General features: G+C 41.1%; 3 protein-coding genes and 2 long non-coding RNA genes across 5 annotated transcripts in view; 3 read left to right on the top strand and 2 right to left on the bottom strand.

Annotated features, from left to right (window-relative positions):
* Window positions 1-8,911, bottom strand: part of LOC108061074 (synaptotagmin-like protein 4) — a 50,368-nt gene extending 41,457 nt beyond the window's left edge. Inside the window, exon 1 of the mRNA XM_070217681.1 lies at window positions 8,642-8,911. The gene's annotated coding sequence lies outside the window, so the exon portion shown is untranslated. The remainder of the gene's footprint in view (window positions 1-8,641) is intronic.
* Window positions 286-2,009, top strand: LOC108061076 (trichoplein keratin filament-binding protein). Its single transcript, XM_017147096.3, has one exon. It carries the CDS (start codon window positions 455-457, stop codon window positions 1,916-1,918), a length of 1,464 nt encoding a protein of 487 aa, XP_017002585.2. The 5' UTR covers window positions 286-454; the 3' UTR covers window positions 1,919-2,009.
* On the top strand, window positions 5,395-8,484 carry LOC138913436 (uncharacterized). The gene is made up of 2 exons (XR_011419178.1): window positions 5,395-5,705; window positions 7,557-8,484. It is a non-coding gene; the product is annotated as an uncharacterized lncRNA (long non-coding RNA).
* A 2,392-nt stretch (window positions 8,912-11,303) lies between the features above and the next one.
* Window positions 11,304-12,201, top strand: LOC138913700 (uncharacterized). The gene is made up of 3 exons (XR_011419504.1): window positions 11,304-11,386; window positions 11,445-11,700; window positions 11,894-12,201. It is a non-coding gene; the product is annotated as an uncharacterized lncRNA (long non-coding RNA).
* A 1,957-nt stretch (window positions 12,202-14,158) lies between these two features.
* Window positions 14,159-15,451, bottom strand: LOC138913609 (keratin, type I cytoskeletal 13-like). Its single transcript, XM_070217684.1, has 2 exons — window positions 15,045-15,451; window positions 14,159-14,283 (listed from the first exon to the last, which is right to left on the bottom strand). The coding sequence occupies exons 1-2, from the start codon at window positions 15,449-15,451 to the stop codon at window positions 14,187-14,189; spliced, it is 504 nt and encodes a 167-aa protein (XP_070073785.1). The 3' UTR covers window positions 14,159-14,186.
* Window positions 15,452-17,784: the final 2,333 nt, after the last annotated feature.

The raw sequence follows: 17,784 nt of genomic DNA, 5'->3' as shown, positions 1-17,784 counted from the left end.
GATCTCCGGCCCCATGGCCCAGAACCCACTCAAATATGCTAATCCACTGGAAGTCCACAAAACCTCCGGCGGCCCACATTCGAGTGCATGTTACTGAGCTTCAGCAAAAGTAGTTGCATAAAGCTACAATGCCTTCCGAGAATCGAGGAGAGAAAGTAATTTTAAATTACCGGAGCAGAGATTTTCTGTTACGGAAAAGCAAGCTTTTTGACTTTTTATATTTAATTCTTCAGTAAAGGTATAAGAATACTTTTCAATCATATTTAGCCACCCGAAAACTGTCGTCTCTTAAAACCTGGCTCAGTTAGTTAGCCATATTTTATTAGGTTAGTCACACACAAAAAGAATTCCGGTGAAACATTACCCAAGATAAGTCTTAAAGTCACATATATGTTCCATCTTTATGTGGATACCAATTTTGATTCCCTAAAGAGGTAAGTTTCCCTGAATCACAATGCATGCTCACCATACGGAGTCGGATCGCATCGTCCATGGCGTGTGGGACAATCCGGGTGTCTCGATCTTCGCCACTGCCGCCCAGGAGCCCATCCCCAACATGCTGAGCCACTTGAAGCCACTGCCGAATGGCGACGAGTGTGTCTCTGACAAGGATGCGTGCCGCCTTTTCTCGCAATCCTCGGTGGCGGAGAACGCGCTTTACCGGCTGGTGAAATTCCAGGTGGAGGAAGTGGCCGCCGATCGCTACAGTAACCTGCATCCACGCCAGGGACAGGAGCAAACCGATGTGGATATTACCCTGGGATTGGCGGCGGAACTGCAACGCCAGCAGGTGGAGGCCAGCAGATGCCTCCAGCTGCACCGCAATGTGGACAACTTGAGGGATCTCGAGATGGAGGTGGCCCGGGCACACACTGCCCTGTCGGTGAAGAACAAGATCATCAACAATATCAAACAGACGGTGGAGGAGAAGCAGCGGGAGCGGGCCGAGGCTCTGGCGGAGCAGCGGGCCATCGAACAGGAGCAGCTGGAGGAGAAGCGGCGAAGGGTGCAGAAGGCAACTGCCTTTCGCCACGACCTCATGGCCCAGATTACGGAGGCTCGGGAGAAGCGGCTGAGAGATCAGCGCGAGGCCATCGCAGAGGGACGTGAGGAGCTGCGGGAGTGCAAGAAGAAGGTGGAGCAGGAGGCTCTCCGGGATGCAATCAACAAGGTGGAGCAGCGCAAGGTGCTCCTGGAGTCCCTCGATCAATCGGCGGCCATGTTGAAGGAAACTCGCGAGGCCTACGCTTTGGCCCAGAAAAATAAACCAGAACGGGGAGTTCTAGACGCATTGGGACCCGTGACAGCGGCCTATGTTTCGAGGGCCAGGAAAAGACACCGGGAGGAGATCGAGGCCAGGGACATAAATGCCGCTCGACTGGGCTTCCAGCTCAGCCAGATCAAGCACGATCTGGAATCCAGGGAACAGCTGATGACCAACCTCCTCATCCGCGAGTCCAAGGCCAAGGAGAACGCGTTGGCCTTGGAGCAGGCCAAAAATAAGATGGCCAGGAAGCAGGAGATCCGCGAACAGCTGCTCAGCCAGCGGGAGGAGCAAAAGTTCTTCCGGGACAAGGCCGTGCAGGATTCCCTGATCATGCCCAAGGATCCCATGTGCTTTGGCGAGCGGCAGTTTCGAATGCAGGTGGCCCAGAAGGAGAACACCCGGCGATTGGATGTCCAGTGCTATCGGGACATGGCCAATATGGTGGTGGAGGGCAAGAAGCGACGGCTGGCCGCCGCCCAGGAGGTGGAGGACATCCTCCAGGAGCTGCGCAATGTGCAGGCCCGCCAGGATGAGTTTGTGGCCTCGGAGCGAATGAAGCTGCTCTCGAAACAGCCAGGCGAAGTTCTATCGGCGCTCAAAAAATCCATTCTAACCGAAGAGGAGATCAAGACCTTCAACATCAAGAAGTGATTAATCAATTTCACAAATATATAATTTATTTATTCTGATTATAGACTTGTGGAAAATACAAAAATAAATGTTTTTTAGTTTAAAGTTTAAACTATATTTTCTGTGCTTCCGATTGTATTAAATCTCAAAAATCCGAATTATTTTAGACTGCCTAATTTTTCAGGTTATCGTCTTAAAATACTTTCTAGATACTTAAAATCTTCATCATATAAGATGGTGGAACAAAGAAGCCAACCTAATACTATATTTTCTGTACTCTTTAAATAGTATGGTATTATTTATCCTACCCCCTTTTTGAATTCAACTAGTGCTCTATTTTGTATCAAGTGTATTATTATTGGTTCCCATTTGCGACGGCCCGCTGGGCAGGATATGCTTAATTTTTCCCCTCTGCTGCCATGCACTCTTAAATGGACTTTGCCTGGGCTGCCGGCATGGCAAATAAAATTCACTTTCTTACCCATTCTTTGGCTTACCATACACACAGGCTTTGGCAGCAGGTCAGGTTTCGTGCCCGAGCAACCGGTTTACCGACATTGCAGCTGGAAAATTTGTTTACATCGATACGATTGGGGCGAGCGTAGATGGAGCCCATATTCATAAGTGTAAGTGCACTTTGGTACGGGGCCGACATGCGTGCGGAACTTTAACTTTCCATTTCTGGTCTCATTAGCCGGCTTCCAGAGGCTGGCTCAAATTTCATAACGGCAGCCAAAGAAGGCTCAAGAATGTGGCCAAAGTCACTTTTTTGGCAACTATTTCGGTACACGCTCTTGATGGTCCGCTGAAACTTTCTCTGGGAAAAACTTTGGCTCAAAGATACAGCTTCAGTGTGCAGAAATGAAAAACAATTTTACCTTTAAGAGCACTGCGAAATATTAGAATGCAGTTGTGGATAGAAGTTTGAAAACGCACTTGAATATTGTATTGGGATTTTTATAAATATATATTATCTAAAAATCCAACAAAAATACTATAGCATTACTTTTCTCTTAAAAGATCCTTTCTCTTAAGCTAAGCACCATTTTTAATTTCTTTCTGTGTAGATTTACAGAAGGAACCAGCACAACCACAACTCAGTTTCTGTTTCATGGTAAGACTGCAGATGGTGTGAGGTTGTTTTGTCTTTTCGACTCTGGTCATAGGAGGTGGGTTGGTTGGATGAAAACTTTTTATGCCAAAAACTTTTTTTGGGCCAGATCTTCAACTTGGCCAAGATGTGAAGTTGTGTGCACGAGCATGTCTGCACCTTTTCCACCTGGAAGAGCGTTACGGGCTCTAATAAGAGTCGTCGTGTGGCTGCAAATGTGTTTGCATTGCAATGAAATTGGAAACGAGATCTGCAAAAGTTGAGTAATTGAGCTGATTCTGCTTCGTTGGTCACTCGAATCGGTAGAACCTTTTCTCCACCGGATTCGTGCCACAACAATCATTGGGGGCCCCAGTTTGAGGCCAGCATAGAAAGAGGCACATTGAGAGAAAATGAGCAAAAGATATGGGTCACACTAGGCACTAGTTAATTCGAATTATCTGTTAATAATGCAGTATTAAAAATTTAAGTTGTTGCAAAAGGTAAACTTATAATTAATAATTTTTATATGCAATACATATGTTTTGTATTAATATTTTAATGCTTCTTTTTCCACTCTGCACCGACAGAGACAGACCAAAAAAGGGAACAATGAAAGACAGGCTCTGAAGACATTGAATGCCAAAGCCAGAGAACAAAGCAATAAAAGGCCCGAGAAGTGGGTTGCTGTTGTTGTTAGCTGTTTGCTTGCCATGCTGGGAATGGAAAATGGAAATGCTCAGGAAAATGAAGGAAATGCAACGGCGTGTCGTTAACATGGCTGGGTGGAAATCAGTTGGCTGGCAGTACGCATATGCTTGACACGGAAAATGCAGTGGCATTGCATACTAATGCCGTGCCGAAAGACAAACGTAGGAAATAGATGCTCATAAAAATTACTTTGGTGGCTCTAAAAAAATGCCATCAACCATTAGCCATCAGGCAAGCCAATTCAATCCAATCCCCTACGATCCATAAGCGGTCTCACTCGCTTTGGGAAGCCCACGCAAAATGCAGCCCACAGATATCGGTCGGAGTATCTGGTAGCCGCGATTATCATGTGGGCGCCGAGTGAAAATTGCGTGCAATTATCCAAAGATGATATCAGCGTATATACATATTTATATACGCTCCATTATGGCCCTTGGGCTGCGATTTGTTTGTGTGCTTTTCCACACTTTAAACGCTGCGACTCGAACTGGTTTCGAGCCAATCGACTGCTATAAATAAACAATTATTTTTTAATGCAAAGCCAGCGAATGCGAATGCCGCAGACACTGCCCATGGAATGTCGCCGTAAACAATAATAAGATAAATAAAATGTAATTGTAATATAGCAGACTGCCCGGGATTAAAACAATTAAGTCACAACAAAAGGTTTAATTAAGGGTAATAAAATAATGCCATATTTGTATTAAATTTGTAATAAACTTCATGTTTAAGCTTTAAAAAATCGAGTACTTTAAAATTACATATATATAAAAAATCATTTAATATTCCTCTAGTTTCTCTTATTTTTCATAAGTCCAGTAACCCTTGGCATTTCTTTAATTCCGACCTTTACCTTGGTACCTAAATAGCTAGTGTATCCGCTGGGTGGGCAAATCAATAATTAAATGCTTAAGTGCAGCTCAAGCTTATTCATCTGTGGCCTGCTGCCCCCGGCCAGATACACTCACGTACGCCAGATAGAGACAATTCAATTTTAGCCAGCTTATGGCTATTGTTATGGCCATTATATCTGGCTTACATTTTGAGCGCTGACCGTTGGCGTTGGCGAAACAAAGTTGACTTGACTTGGGCTGTGGCGTTCAATAAGAATTTCAATCGCCTCGGCGACACATTGCAGCCACTTTACGCCAGCTGATGCCACGAAAAATATATTGAAAAAATGAAGAAAAACGACAGCAACCGCAATAATGATTGTAACAGCAACTGCGAAAAACAATAACAACTCACACTCTGGTCCACTTTGGAGCTACTAGCCCAAAAATGTTTACTTTATAACTTTATATTTTATTTACTAAGCCTATTCCAAAGATTCTGATTCATTTTTCGCAAAGTTCATTGAAACTTTCAGAGTTTTCAATTGCATTTCCGTTGACCGCCTTCTGATTCATCGAAGTGGGAATCGATTTTTAAATGCAAGCACGTACAGTAGCTGTGAAATAAATCTCTGTTTATTAAAAATACTCTTTTAAATGAAAAACTATTAAAATGTAAAAATTATATTGTATAAATTCGATTGCATAACTTTTAATAAACTACTCTATAAAGAGGGTAGCAAAGCCTCAATTGTAAACAAAATTTATCTAAACGTTTCTATGGTTGTTTAAATCAGCCCCATTTTGCCGCTTGTTTACAGATTTTTCCGTCACATTCACAAAAATGTTTCACAGCCATTTTGGCCATTGAATTTGTCAGGCACAAAAACACGCGAAAACAAAACAAAGTCACCGGCAACCATTGACAGACTTGTTTTGGCCAGATTTTTGTTTCAGACTTTGTTTTTTTTTCAGCCGTTTTTTCTGTGACTTTCGGTCGGCTCAATTGCGCTGCTTAATGTGATTTGACCAATTTGGGTTCTGTGACCAAAGGCAGAGCGTTAATTTGCCTATAATTATTCTGGCATGTCGGTGGGATAATTGCACTATCGGATCTGACGGATTATAATGATTGAATCGTGGCTAATTTCGCTTTGAAATTAAAGAACTGAAAGTAAGTAGCTGTTAGTCTATGGGTATGCTATCCGCTTCGAACACCCTTACTTTCATCAGTTTATCTGGCGAACCATCATCACTTAAGTTCACTTTTGATGACACTCGTTAAAAGACAGTTAACCCGTTTTGCATTTGGCTTGATTACAGCTTTCGCGACCAGTTTATTCTGATGTGGGTTTATCACTCGCCCGACATCTAACTGGCCAAAAGCCCAACCCAAACCCAAGCCAAAACCCAGATATGTCTCACATAAAGCTCTATCTTTCCCACTTGTGGCAGCTGTTTTCATTTCGATAAAAATGCAAATATTTCAGCGAGAAAAGAAAGAAAAATATCGTTATTAAACTCAATAACTGTCACCGCTTTTTTGCATAAATTATAATAAGTTTCGTGCGGCAAGGAAAATATTCAACACAACTTCTGAGAGATATTTCATGTTTGCAGCGGAAATAGAAAAAGGCCGACAAGCAAACAAGATGGAAAATTAAGGAAGCTGGCGAAATGATAATGATAAATGTTCGTTGGGGGCCGACGAAAGGGGGCGTGGCATGGAATGAATATTTATGAATGATTAATGAGAGGAAAGGCCATAGACCGCCTGGAGGTGGGCCCAAGAGTCAGAGTTGAAAGCAAAATCTCCAATTACCTCGTGCAACTGGCCGTGTTCGCAACTCCAGCCCTGGTCAATGCACCCCAGCTTATCTCGAAAAGTGTCGAGCTCTGCTAAGCCCCAATCCCAGTACCACGGCATACACATGACATAATGCCCAAATATTTGGATCTTGGGCGCATAAATAAGTTCAGCAAGTGTGCTTCATTTTTACGGCACATCTCTGATAAGCGCCCGCAACTTAGCTCATTTCGACCTTATCGCTGTAGACGAAAGACAAAGGCGAATGTACAAGTACGTTCGTAGAATGTCTTTCCGAAACTAGCATATAAAGAAGCCATTACCATTTTGAAAAAATCAGTGTCAAGTCGAAAGTCAAGAATTTTTTAGAATTTATTATGGCCATGCAGCAAAGTGCTAATTAAACTCATCTGGCTGCTGACAGACACAGAGATACGACATACGAGATACGTCTCATTTTGAGAGAGAAACTTTTCCACACTCACAGGTGACACAAGTAAATGGCGCAAACAATTCATAAAATTAGCCCGAATTAGTAAGCAGCTTATCTTTGTATCAGTTTTTTCATAAACTATATGATCTTATATGGGCCTAACACACCCTTCACACCTACAAGATAGTTTAGTTTACTTTAATGATTAAACATTTAATATGCTTTTTTGGAAAACCTTTATTGTAGCACAATATTTACTTAAAAATTTTAGTTTTAGTTTTATCTTTATCTTGCTTTTCTTAAATTTTTTTAAGAGTGTTAAAGCTTCAAAATAATTCCTGTGGTTTTAAGCCCGCATTTAAAGTATATATTTATTTCTTTATTCGCCAACAGTAAAAAAACCTTAACTGGCTACTAACTAATACTAAATTAAATACTAAGTGAGGCAGTACATGTAAACCTGATACGTGCACCATGAGAAAAATGATTAATGCTTGCTATTGTGTGATTTTTAAAGGGAGTGTTGTAGTCACTTTGTCAGTTCATTGACAACATTCATGACTATTGTTCGAGAACGCCCTCAGATCAGAAATGTGTACCTTTAAAATTGAGGGTCATGGAATTATGACAAGTCTTTAAAATTATGATAAATAATTTAATGGTTTTCTAAGCCATTTCCCACCCACCTTATCGTATTATCAATATAAGACAGATAACTATTGAAAGCCTGGGAAACGCAGCTCTAAATAAACCTTATTTATTCTACCTTTTTGTGTGATTTTCAGAGGGGGACTGCTATATGGTCTCTTTTCCCATTGACAACATTGACGACTATTGTTCGAGAACGCCCTCAAATCTCTTCACACCTACAAGATACACTGCTGTATCCAACAGATACCTGTGCTATTTGTCATTGTTGCTGCGGCGAATTAGTCATGCCGAGCCCCAGGTTGCCAACGAATGTTATTGCTCCTCAAACTCGTAATTCCCCCATCGCCATCGCCGTGGTCGCGTTGCGAATCGAGTTCCAGTTCCAAACGTATCTCTCTTGAACTTGCTAATGGTAATGGTGATGGTCGGGAATCGGGAATCTTCGGCGATGTCACGGCGGCGGCAATGCAAACATCAAAAGTCTGAGACGTGCATAAGAATTAAGCTGAGCTTGCAGCCAGGAAAGGTAAACAACAAGACGCGGCGGGCTGGATGGGAAAGAAAAATAAAAGCAGAGAAAAGTATCTGCCAGATACAAGTTCTCCGGGCAAAGTGGGAGTGGGTGCATCCAGCGACAAACACACACACACGTGAGCTGCGTCTTCAAAATATGCCCCTCGAGACACGCAGATACACAGAGTTATACACAAAAACAGACGAAATGTCAGGGGAAAAAACAAGGAGGCAGCTAAGTATCTTTTACCTTTTTGCGGTGACGCTGCCTCTTTGTTCTTTGACTCCGCAGCTTAATTAAATTTATAAACCGTTAAAATAATCAGAGCCCGGCCGCGGATTCCTCCTGTGCAAGCTTCTTCTTTAACTTGCAGAGAAGCAATTACAATCGCTTGTTCAACCCAAAGAGAGATCGTGTGCCCATGCTGATGTGTGCAGAGAAAGAAATAGACATTGATCTTGGGGATCCAAAATAAAAAATTGAAATAAAATAATCCAATCCCAATTTTAACCTTAATAAAGTTCTTTTAAACCTGCATTTTCTTTAAAGATTCCGTTTTATCAAATGTTGCTAAATTGTTGTAATAAATTCTTAAAAAAATTAATCAGGGATTTCTGGATCGTTTATTAACTATCGCCAATTAAAGTAATTCTGAACTTTCTTCAAGTATCAGTACCCCAATTCTTAGATTACTTAGTTCTTTACCTTTCTGGTTGCGAGATACTTTCGTATGTAGTGTAGTGCCTGACCGCTTGTCGTTCGTAGAAATGGCTTAGGCAGAAATTAATTGGCGATTCGCCAAAATTTAAATGTTGTTTGGCTAAGAAATTATCCAATTCGTTTTCGGAGTTCGCTGGGTTCGTTGCTTTCGTTGCTGCTACTTTGCATACACCGCCGATCGATGGCGATTGTATTACAGCCGCGCTGCGTGCGGTATCTTCGAGATACGTTTCGTATGGGTGTGTATAATTCTGATATCAGACCGAATAAAAGACACACGAAGAAGAGCACTTCTGGAGGAGGAGGCACAGGTAGAAAAACACAAATCTTAAACCGGCAATCTCATCGCACTCACAGATACACACGCACACACACAGTCGTCGCCGATCCAAGGTGTATCTTTTCTTTATTTTTTACCAGCGGAACGGAGCGACGTTCGCTCGGTTCGAGACGCGTTCGTTGACTGAAGTCGATCGGCGGGATTTCAGATTGAAGCGCGGTTGAAGCCGGCGCGGTTGAAAGCAACAGGTTGAAAGACTCGCTCTCTCCCTCTCTCGCTCGGTTAAAAACTGAGATACCCAGCTACTCAGATATTGCTACCTGAGGCGCCCTTCTCGCATTATCATTAGCAGGAATGCTCGGCGGCGACGACGTCTCCCACTATCAGTTTAATTACGTATGAGAAAGTCACTCGGAAAAGCGCATTGTTCTCGTTCTCACTCTTCCTCGTCTTTCCCTGTTTTGGGCCCGGTTCGCGTGAATTGCAAATAGTTCCCAAACTGGATGCATTTAGGTGCATATTAATAGACAATATGATCCCATCGTTTTGAGGGTATATGCGCTAAAAGATCAGAGAAATCAGGCGAAAGTGAAATATGCCTAGCATTTAACTTTTGTTATGAATACTTCATTTGTTTGGTATTGCCTCCCTGAACTTGAAAATATTAAAGCTGACATCTTAAGCAATTTTAAAGCTTAATCAGATTAGTCGATAGTTCTTTTGGTCAAAAGTTCTAGCCCAGTGAGCTAGCAATAAAACTAAACAATTGAAATGGCTTCAATGATTTTCTGTTGATATCTTTATTATTGTGCAACACACACGCCAGTCGACTCAAAAGCAAATCCATTTAAAACTTCTTGTTTGTGTTCATAATTGAGTTTATAATTTTAATAAACATAAACGTCCTGATAAAACTGACCATGATAGCAAAAATATTTGCATTCCGTTTGTTAATAAACTGAATTACCCAGATAAATTTTATCACAATAAATTCCCTTGAGTAATACCCTTAAGCCATTGAAAATTAAAAACCGATTGGCACGAGATAGGCTCTCAAAAAATGCAAACTAAATAAATGGATCAATTCTTCATTTAAATAACGAATAAAATAAAGTTTTTTAAGCGATTTCAACAAGTTAAACTCTCATAGAAAAAGTTCTGTTGTGTTTTTCATCCGCAGAGTGTCCAATATCCGCCAACATACCGGTACAATTTCCCTCTTTTTCCCGGCCACTAACGTGTGAATTCGTGCAGAAAACATTTTCACATGCCCCCGAGTGCAGTGGAAATCGGAGTGCAGTTACAACAATGAGGAGTATTAGTTGACATGCGGCACTGACAAATATCATAAGTGCTGGATAGCATTTTAAAAGTGTATTTAATTATTGCTGGCCATGCGGTTGGGCGCTTTGGGAATATATTTACTGCTGGCCCGCAGCCATTGTTTTATGTTTGTTAAAATTCCAGGCAAAACATCTGGCATATGTGGCGTTAATTACAAGTAGAACTGCCGCGGGCCCCTCTAATTTACATGTAAATTGCAGATGCTCGAGGATACCGAGTATCTGGGTATCAGGTGATGTGAAATCAAAGACGGGACCTCTGAATTCAACAGACTCCGAGCCTGAGCTTGAGTTTGAGTTTGAGGTCGGTCAACAGACTCGGCGGTGTCACCTAATGAGCCGATCCCAGGCGATGAGTGGGCGTTAAGCGGCCAATTAAGTTGGCTGATGACAAAACTCATAAAGCCAGGTGTAATAAAAGTGTACAGCCATGGAAACTGAGGGCTTTGGCTTTCACAGGCCTTTTCAGCTGACTGAGCCAAAGTTTTTAGCTCATTTTTGATGGCCATCACCGGGAAGTGGAAGTTGAAGTTCTCCCGGCATCTCGACATCCCGGCAGATGAGCAGCGATTCGCTTGCGTAGCCTAGCAGCGAAATTATAATTAAAAGTAATCAACGACATTATCAAGGCAAATGCTAAGGCCAGAATACAGAATACAGAGCACAAAGCACCAAGGCCAAACAAAGATCCAGAAAGTCTGCGGCGCAACAAGTCAAAGTAGTTGTGCCCACGGCTCTGAAGACTCGGTACAGATAGAACAAATTATTTATATTACCATTTTTACATATTAAATAAAATATATTTCTAACATGAGTAAGTTTTGTTTATAGTTTTGCTCATATCATTTGTCATTAAAATACAAAGATAAAGGTCTACATTGATTACGAATTATGAAAGTCATATTGAAAACCACAAAACTTTTTGCGGTGCACGACATAGAACAAGTCTGAATTATCTTTTGCTGACTTGCTTTCTTTTGATAGGTTTAATCAGAGTAATTAAATTCAGCAACAAACGGAATGTCAGGATGAGTTTGGTTACAGTTTAGTTTTCATTATAAGTTTTTGAAATTTTTGCTCCATGAAACTATAATAATTTTTTAAATGGTATGTTTAGGTTATTTATTGTAGTAAATGTTATAAAAAAAAAACTTTTCCTGTGTAGCTTTCCCGTTGGATATCGAGGCCTTCGAATGCGGCTAACATTTGTTGGGAAAACATTTAATTAAGTTCCCTTTGCCGGCGAATGATGAACGAGCGCTCCATTAGATTTAATTTACTCAACAAGTATTACCAACATTATCAGTGTTATTAGCTAGATGAATGTGTATTCCCCGCCCCCTCGTCATCATCATGCTTCTGCTCCTGCGTTCGTCTCTGTATTTGCTCTCTGTGCGAGTGTGTTTGTTAGCGGAAATGAAGTAAGTGTGTTGTTGCTGCTGCCATGTTGAGTTTAATAGCAGAGCACATTTAAATTTCACAATAAATTTAACGTTAAAGAAAATGAACTGTTTTTAGTCGCATATATTTTAAAATAACATGCAAAGTAGCTTTAAAACTAAATATATTTTTACTGATGTCTCTTGACTCAACTTTCCACATCTCTTTATGCAGCTCAGCCAACAGGAATTGCACTCGCAGGTTATCAGGACTTTTTCCACGGAAAAAAGGAAATGAAATCGTCTAAGCCGAGGAAGATAAGAAAGCTAGACATACAGACATCTAGGGAGCAGGATATCAAAGCTCTAATAGCACACGTTTGCTACTCAAAAGCCAAACGATTTCAGAGAATCATCTTACGTTAGACAAGATTATTGTCTTATATCGAGAGGCGATTGCCAATTAAAATAGTTTGAACATCACTTAAAGACTTACAAGATATCCAAGAAAAATGGAAATACTTAATATTATACAATGGAATGCAAGTTTCTTTATTTGTCTAATGATATTTAATACTTTTCTGGGTAAAGCTTTTTGCTTATTATGCATATATATATATATTATATTTTCTCAATTTAGAGGACAGTTTTGCATAATCGAAACATTAGCTAGGGGAATGGTGAGCCCCTTATGACGATGGCATTTTACATTTCTATAGAACGGTAGACTTAGTTGGCTTAATGGCAATGCTTTCATCAATTGTTGTCCCAGCTGGATGGATGTCGTCCACCCACGGGTAAAAAAATATGTATAAAGGAAGGACATCCCAGGACCTGCCACATGTGACCCGCTGGCCGATGGGCACTTCCTTTCGCCTGTTGCCAATCTCCAATGGCGCTTTTCAATTTAGCTATTTCCGCCCCAACAGTGGCCGACATGATTAAGCAATCAGGGGCGACTGAAAGGCGCAACACCCGCCAAATGAGCCAAGTCAACGAAAGGAATCGAATGGAGGGACCCAACTTTGTTGCCGGCGGAAGGGATTTATGTGTTTAGATTACTTGAGCGGGCGAGGCCAATGGAATCGTTTATATGTTTATATGTTGGCCGCAAAAAACCGTCATTAAAGGAACAAGTACTCACATACAATATAAGTCGCCAAAGCAAGCCGAGTCATTAATGGCGCTCATAAATTTTTTAGTGCCTTGGCTTTGATTGCATTGCGTAATACATCATAAAATTAATTAATTATGCATTCCAGGCCGTTGCTTTGTAAATTGAAAAGCGATTCTTTTAGAAAGGAATATTTAAATTAATGAAATATATCATGAAATATGTATATCATCTCCATAAATTGTTTATAGAAATCAAATTTGTATGGCCAGGAGAATAAATTGCGTTTTCTTTTTTTTTTTTGCCATAAATTATCGAACTTGCAATATTTCACTGCCTCAAATATAATGGTCTTTTTCACAAATACGGCCAGGAATTGAGCAATTTCAATGCTTTAAGACTTGAAGTGTCGTCATGGCAAAACGAAGGCATTGTATCGATTCGTAGGCCTTAAAAATAATTGTCTAAAAGCGAAAACGTGTACGAGTACTGTCAACGAATGTCGCACAAGAGAAAAGGAGGACAATAAAATTGCTTTCCATTTTGTGGCAGCGACGGCGTGACAATGAAAACACTTTCCAGTTATTTGAATGCCAATGCAGCATAAAACTCGGATCCGTCCACCTAGCCCCACCTGTTCCCGTCTTTTTTCTCTTTTCCCTCGGCTAACGACGCATTAAAAGCGGGGCGGAAAAGCCCTGGAACTACATAGAACAACAAACAATACAGCCAGGGTCACGAAAAACACTCGCTCGAGTGTATGCCCCAAGAAATTGAAATGCAGAGAGGGGAATCCCGCTGAATGGAGTGAAATACCTCCCTTCTCTCGCCAAAAGGGATGCTGTTAAGTACAGTAAATGCTCCCCCATCGAACGGAACCCTCGGCTCTTCTTTTAACTATATTTTCAGTCAGCTAAAAAACTTTTTTCTGTAAATATTCTTTTTATAATCGCGTGGACTTTAAACTAGAAGCAAGCTTTTCCAAAATTGGAAATGCTGTTTTTTTTTAAAGGTTCTATCGGTGTAATAAATTTATATTACAAATATTTGTAGTCTAATTAGGTTATTATTTCCCTCCTGATTCACGTCTTCTTTAGTAATATCCACAACATTTCCTTAATACCAATTTATTAAGTACTGTTCATTTGCAGTCAATACAGGCTTTCCCAATCGAAATTTTACTGTAAATTCGTGTAACAAAAAGACGCCTTCCCCCGAAAAATGAGCACAATTTTCCGCGCATATCAATTTAGAACACCCGGCTGGCAATGACAATCCGGGAGGGACTAACAGACGGGATAACTGGATAACTCTGCTGAGCGCCAGTGGCAGCCGCGCGTGATTTGTCGCCCGAGTGCCGCTAGGTAAGCCGTGGCATACTGGCATCCCATACGTGCATCCAAAAAGAGAGGGACTACGGATTCCGGGCCTCGAAGTCCGGACAGGAGCCGTGCCACCGCAAAATGTCGAGCCATAAATTGCGGTCTCCAAATGTGCGATACGTGCGTTTCCTGGGGGAAAAGCCACTCGGCAAGGCCATTGATTTTTTTTCAGTCAATAAAAAGCTTGTTCCAAGTGCATTAGCATCTGCAGTTCGAGTGGCAAAAGCAAGTGCATTGTCTGCCAAAAAAAAACTTGTGTCTTCTTCTGGCACATTTAATTAAGAAAGCAAGTAACAAGAACGGAGAAAAGGTTAAGCAGAAGGAAATACCTGACTTAGTTAGTTGCAAAAGTGCAGTGAGACAGCTCGGTTTTCGGACGAGTTTCGATTTAACTTACAAAATTACAAAAGGCAGGTGGGAAATTCAGAGGGCAGAGTCCTTCGGTTGGGGAAAATGCGACATTTTCGTTGCTGACAGGGCAAAAAGCTAAGCTAATCAGTGAAAAGTGTTGGCACACATCCTGGGGTACGAAATTGGTTACATTGTGACAAAACTATCTGAGTACCCAATCAACATTTGAATAGTAAAATGAAAGATGATTCGGATGGGGGAAGAAATTCCAAAATATGCAAACTGAGCAATAAAGATGGAAAACCGAACAGGGAACTATTTGGATTACTTTGTTTTTTATGTACTCGAAAGAAGATCAATAAGAATTGGATTAAAAGTATTTCATATTTGAGAAGTGGACCAGGACTTGAGTATTAGATGATAATAATATTTAGTTTTAAACAAATAATCAGTTTAACCTGCCTATCATCGCTTTTTCCACCAACTGAAGGACTCTTTTTCTTTAAATTATGCTAGTAACAAATAAGATTATCACTCACATCATTCTGGTAGCATCCCTCTGTCGCACCGACTCGTCTCGATTCAGCACCTCGATGATCATTTTGCGCTCGTTCTCGGATAGATTTTCCAGGACCTGTGAGGTGGCCACAGCCAGTTCGGGACCCAGTGCATCGATGGTGTCCACTGGGATTCGCTCAACACTCGACTCGCAACTGCTGCCCATGGTGGATCCGTGGAGATTGTACGATGCCATGCCGCCTCCTCCGCCGCCCATTACGCCCATGCTCATGCCACCGACCACGCCCATTCCCATGTTCATGCCACCGCCGCCCATTCCCATGCCCATGCCCCCACCCATTCCCATTGCCATTCCCTGGACAGATGCTGCAGATGCCGCTGTTGCGGTGGTCGGCACTTGGACATTGCTGCCGCCGTACTGCAACATGCTGTTGCTGTTGGGCTCTCCACCGGCCGCTGCTGCTGCTGCCGCTGCCGCTGCTGCTGCTGCTGCCGCCCTGTGCTTGTTGTTGGCGGTCTGGGTGGGCGTGGCGGGGAGGCGGGCGCTGCGTCCACTTGACATGCTACACCGATTTGCCAAAGGGACACTGCAATTCCAGATTCGGTTCGTATATATGTATATGCAAATACAAAGGGGAAATGGCTGCGGGGTCGAAATTCGAATGACCGTCGCTGACTTTTTAATTCCGAATCGCGTTCGCTTTTATTGCCAACCCCTTTGGCGCTGTTTGGCCTAAAATTTGATTTTAATTTTGTGCTGCTTTGCGGCCGAAATGCGCATCATCCTGCCGTTTGGCCAATCGATACCTGAAAAATAATGAAAATACAAAATATTTCTCAGTTAATATTGCTGTACGTAAATGCTTATGAAATTCTGAAATTCTACCCTTAACACGCAGTTCATAAATTCCGCATCCAAATCCCAGTAGGTACTATCTTAGCCATTGAGGCTTACATATTTTTCCCTGCTCTTCAAACTACCAATTAAAATGTTCAATGGCCGCCATCGATGGCCGAAATTCGTTGCATACTTCAGGGGTTTGTGTTTCTCGAATTTCATGCTGCACGTTTTCGGTTTACTCATTCTAGATACGCGGCCAGAAATGCACCGTAAACCAGTTTAATTATTTAAATCAGTTTTAGAAAATATAATTAATTATAAATTTAACGGAAATTCTCTTTATAAATCCACTTTTCACAGAGCAATAAAAAATAAGAGCATCCAAAGACGATTAAGAAACCGGCAGACATTTTGGCAACCTAGCTTGTATCAATATTTCAGCATTTCAATTATGTCACTCCATATTATTAAATCGAATGCCATCAGCTCCTGGCCAGGATCACGAACCATCCGTGTGGTGACCCAGTTTTTCATCCCCAACATGCTGCATAAGCCATAAATATACGAGATGATTAATTGAATATTGAGCACATCGGCATGTCGCACACTCTGCGGGGAAATCCCCCCTTTTTAAACCATACAAATGTCGATACGCTCGTTTACTAAGGTATACATACTCACATACCTATATATTTGTGGATTGCGGTGGCTACAAACGCAGAAATACACGCTCCGCACTTAGTTTAGATTTGTGATATAAGTACAACTTCGGTGCAAGGGTAAACTCGTGTGTGTACACACGATTTGTGTTTGATAAGGTGGCAATGTTTGTGTTACCATTAAATTCGAATTACTTTCGCAAACTGTTCGCCAGCTACTGCCACGAAAATCCATTAAGATGAAAGCTTCAATAAACTAAAGCCCCGAGCAAACTCAATTGCAAAGCCGATTTAATGAGAATTTGGACTCGACCAAGCTGTCATTTAATTAGCCGTTATGAATTGTAAATAATTGGCTAATGAAAGGTGCCAATAAATCAATTAAACTTTTACGAAACAAACAGCTAATTAAATTACTAGCATTTAATTACCATTTATGGTTTTAGTATAAGTTTAAAATGTAGCCATTAAATTAATTCATAATTCTTACATTTATTTCATAAGTTCATAAATAAAATAAGAATGCAAAACTTGGCGCATTTCAATAACAACCAAAAAACCTAACCAAAGGGAAGAACAAATATTGTTTTATTGATTTTTTTTAATTTGTTTCGATTTACTTCAATGTGGGGTTTTATTTTTCGCTGAACTTTTGTAATGATAACTAACTATATAAAAACATATTGTTATAAAAACTCCACGCAGAGCAGCCTTGTTAAAAGTTATTTATATAAATATTTCAATTTTTTTTGGCATAACGAACATACAGTTTTTTTTTTAAATACGTCCATAGTATAGAGTCCATACAGCTTGCCAAATGGCATTCATTTATTTCATTTTTATCATCATTCTTTTCCATATTGTTTGGCAAATGACAGAATTTCATTACGGGCCTCGGAATTCATATTTATTAGTATATGATTTATGACATGATAGGTATGTAGGTATATTTAATTTTATTTAAATTATTACATTTAACTAACTAACTAAGTCAAACCCTTCCCATCGCTGCTTTTGGGTTCATGTCATCGGCAGAGCCACCTGTTACTGGCATTCAGATATTCAGGTGGGTGCAGTCGAGTGGGGTTTGTGGCGGTGTTTAAACAAAAGGCACAGTCCTCCGTGTTCAATTTAATTTCTCTGAATAGTTCGGACCTTGTGTGCGGTTGTGAGTGTTTTTGCGTGGGCATCTGAGCATGTGAGCAACGGCAACAGTCAAAAGACATTTAAATGACAATGACAGTTTTACTGTGGCGGCCC

The sequence above is a fragment of the Drosophila takahashii genome, chromosome 3R, assembly GCF_030179915.1.
Source record: "Drosophila takahashii strain IR98-3 E-12201 chromosome 3R, DtakHiC1v2, whole genome shotgun sequence".
Classification (NCBI taxonomy): Eukaryota; Metazoa; Arthropoda; class Insecta; order Diptera; family Drosophilidae; genus Drosophila; species Drosophila takahashii.
Note: the sequence above shows the minus strand (reverse complement) of the source record. Positions and strands in the feature narration are given on the sequence as shown.

Coding starts and splice junctions, on each gene's coding strand:
- LOC108061076 (XM_017147096.3), top strand. CDS start 455: ATGCATGCTCACCATACGGAGTCGGATCGCATCGTCCATGGCGTGTGG.
- LOC138913609 (XM_070217684.1), bottom strand. CDS start 15,451: ATGTTGCAGTACGGCGGCAGCAATGTCCAAGTGCCGACCACCGCAACA. Junction 14,284..15,044: donor AGGGATGCTACCAGAATGAT/GTGAGTGATAAT, acceptor CTTTTCCCCCAG/GAAACGCACGTATCGCACAT.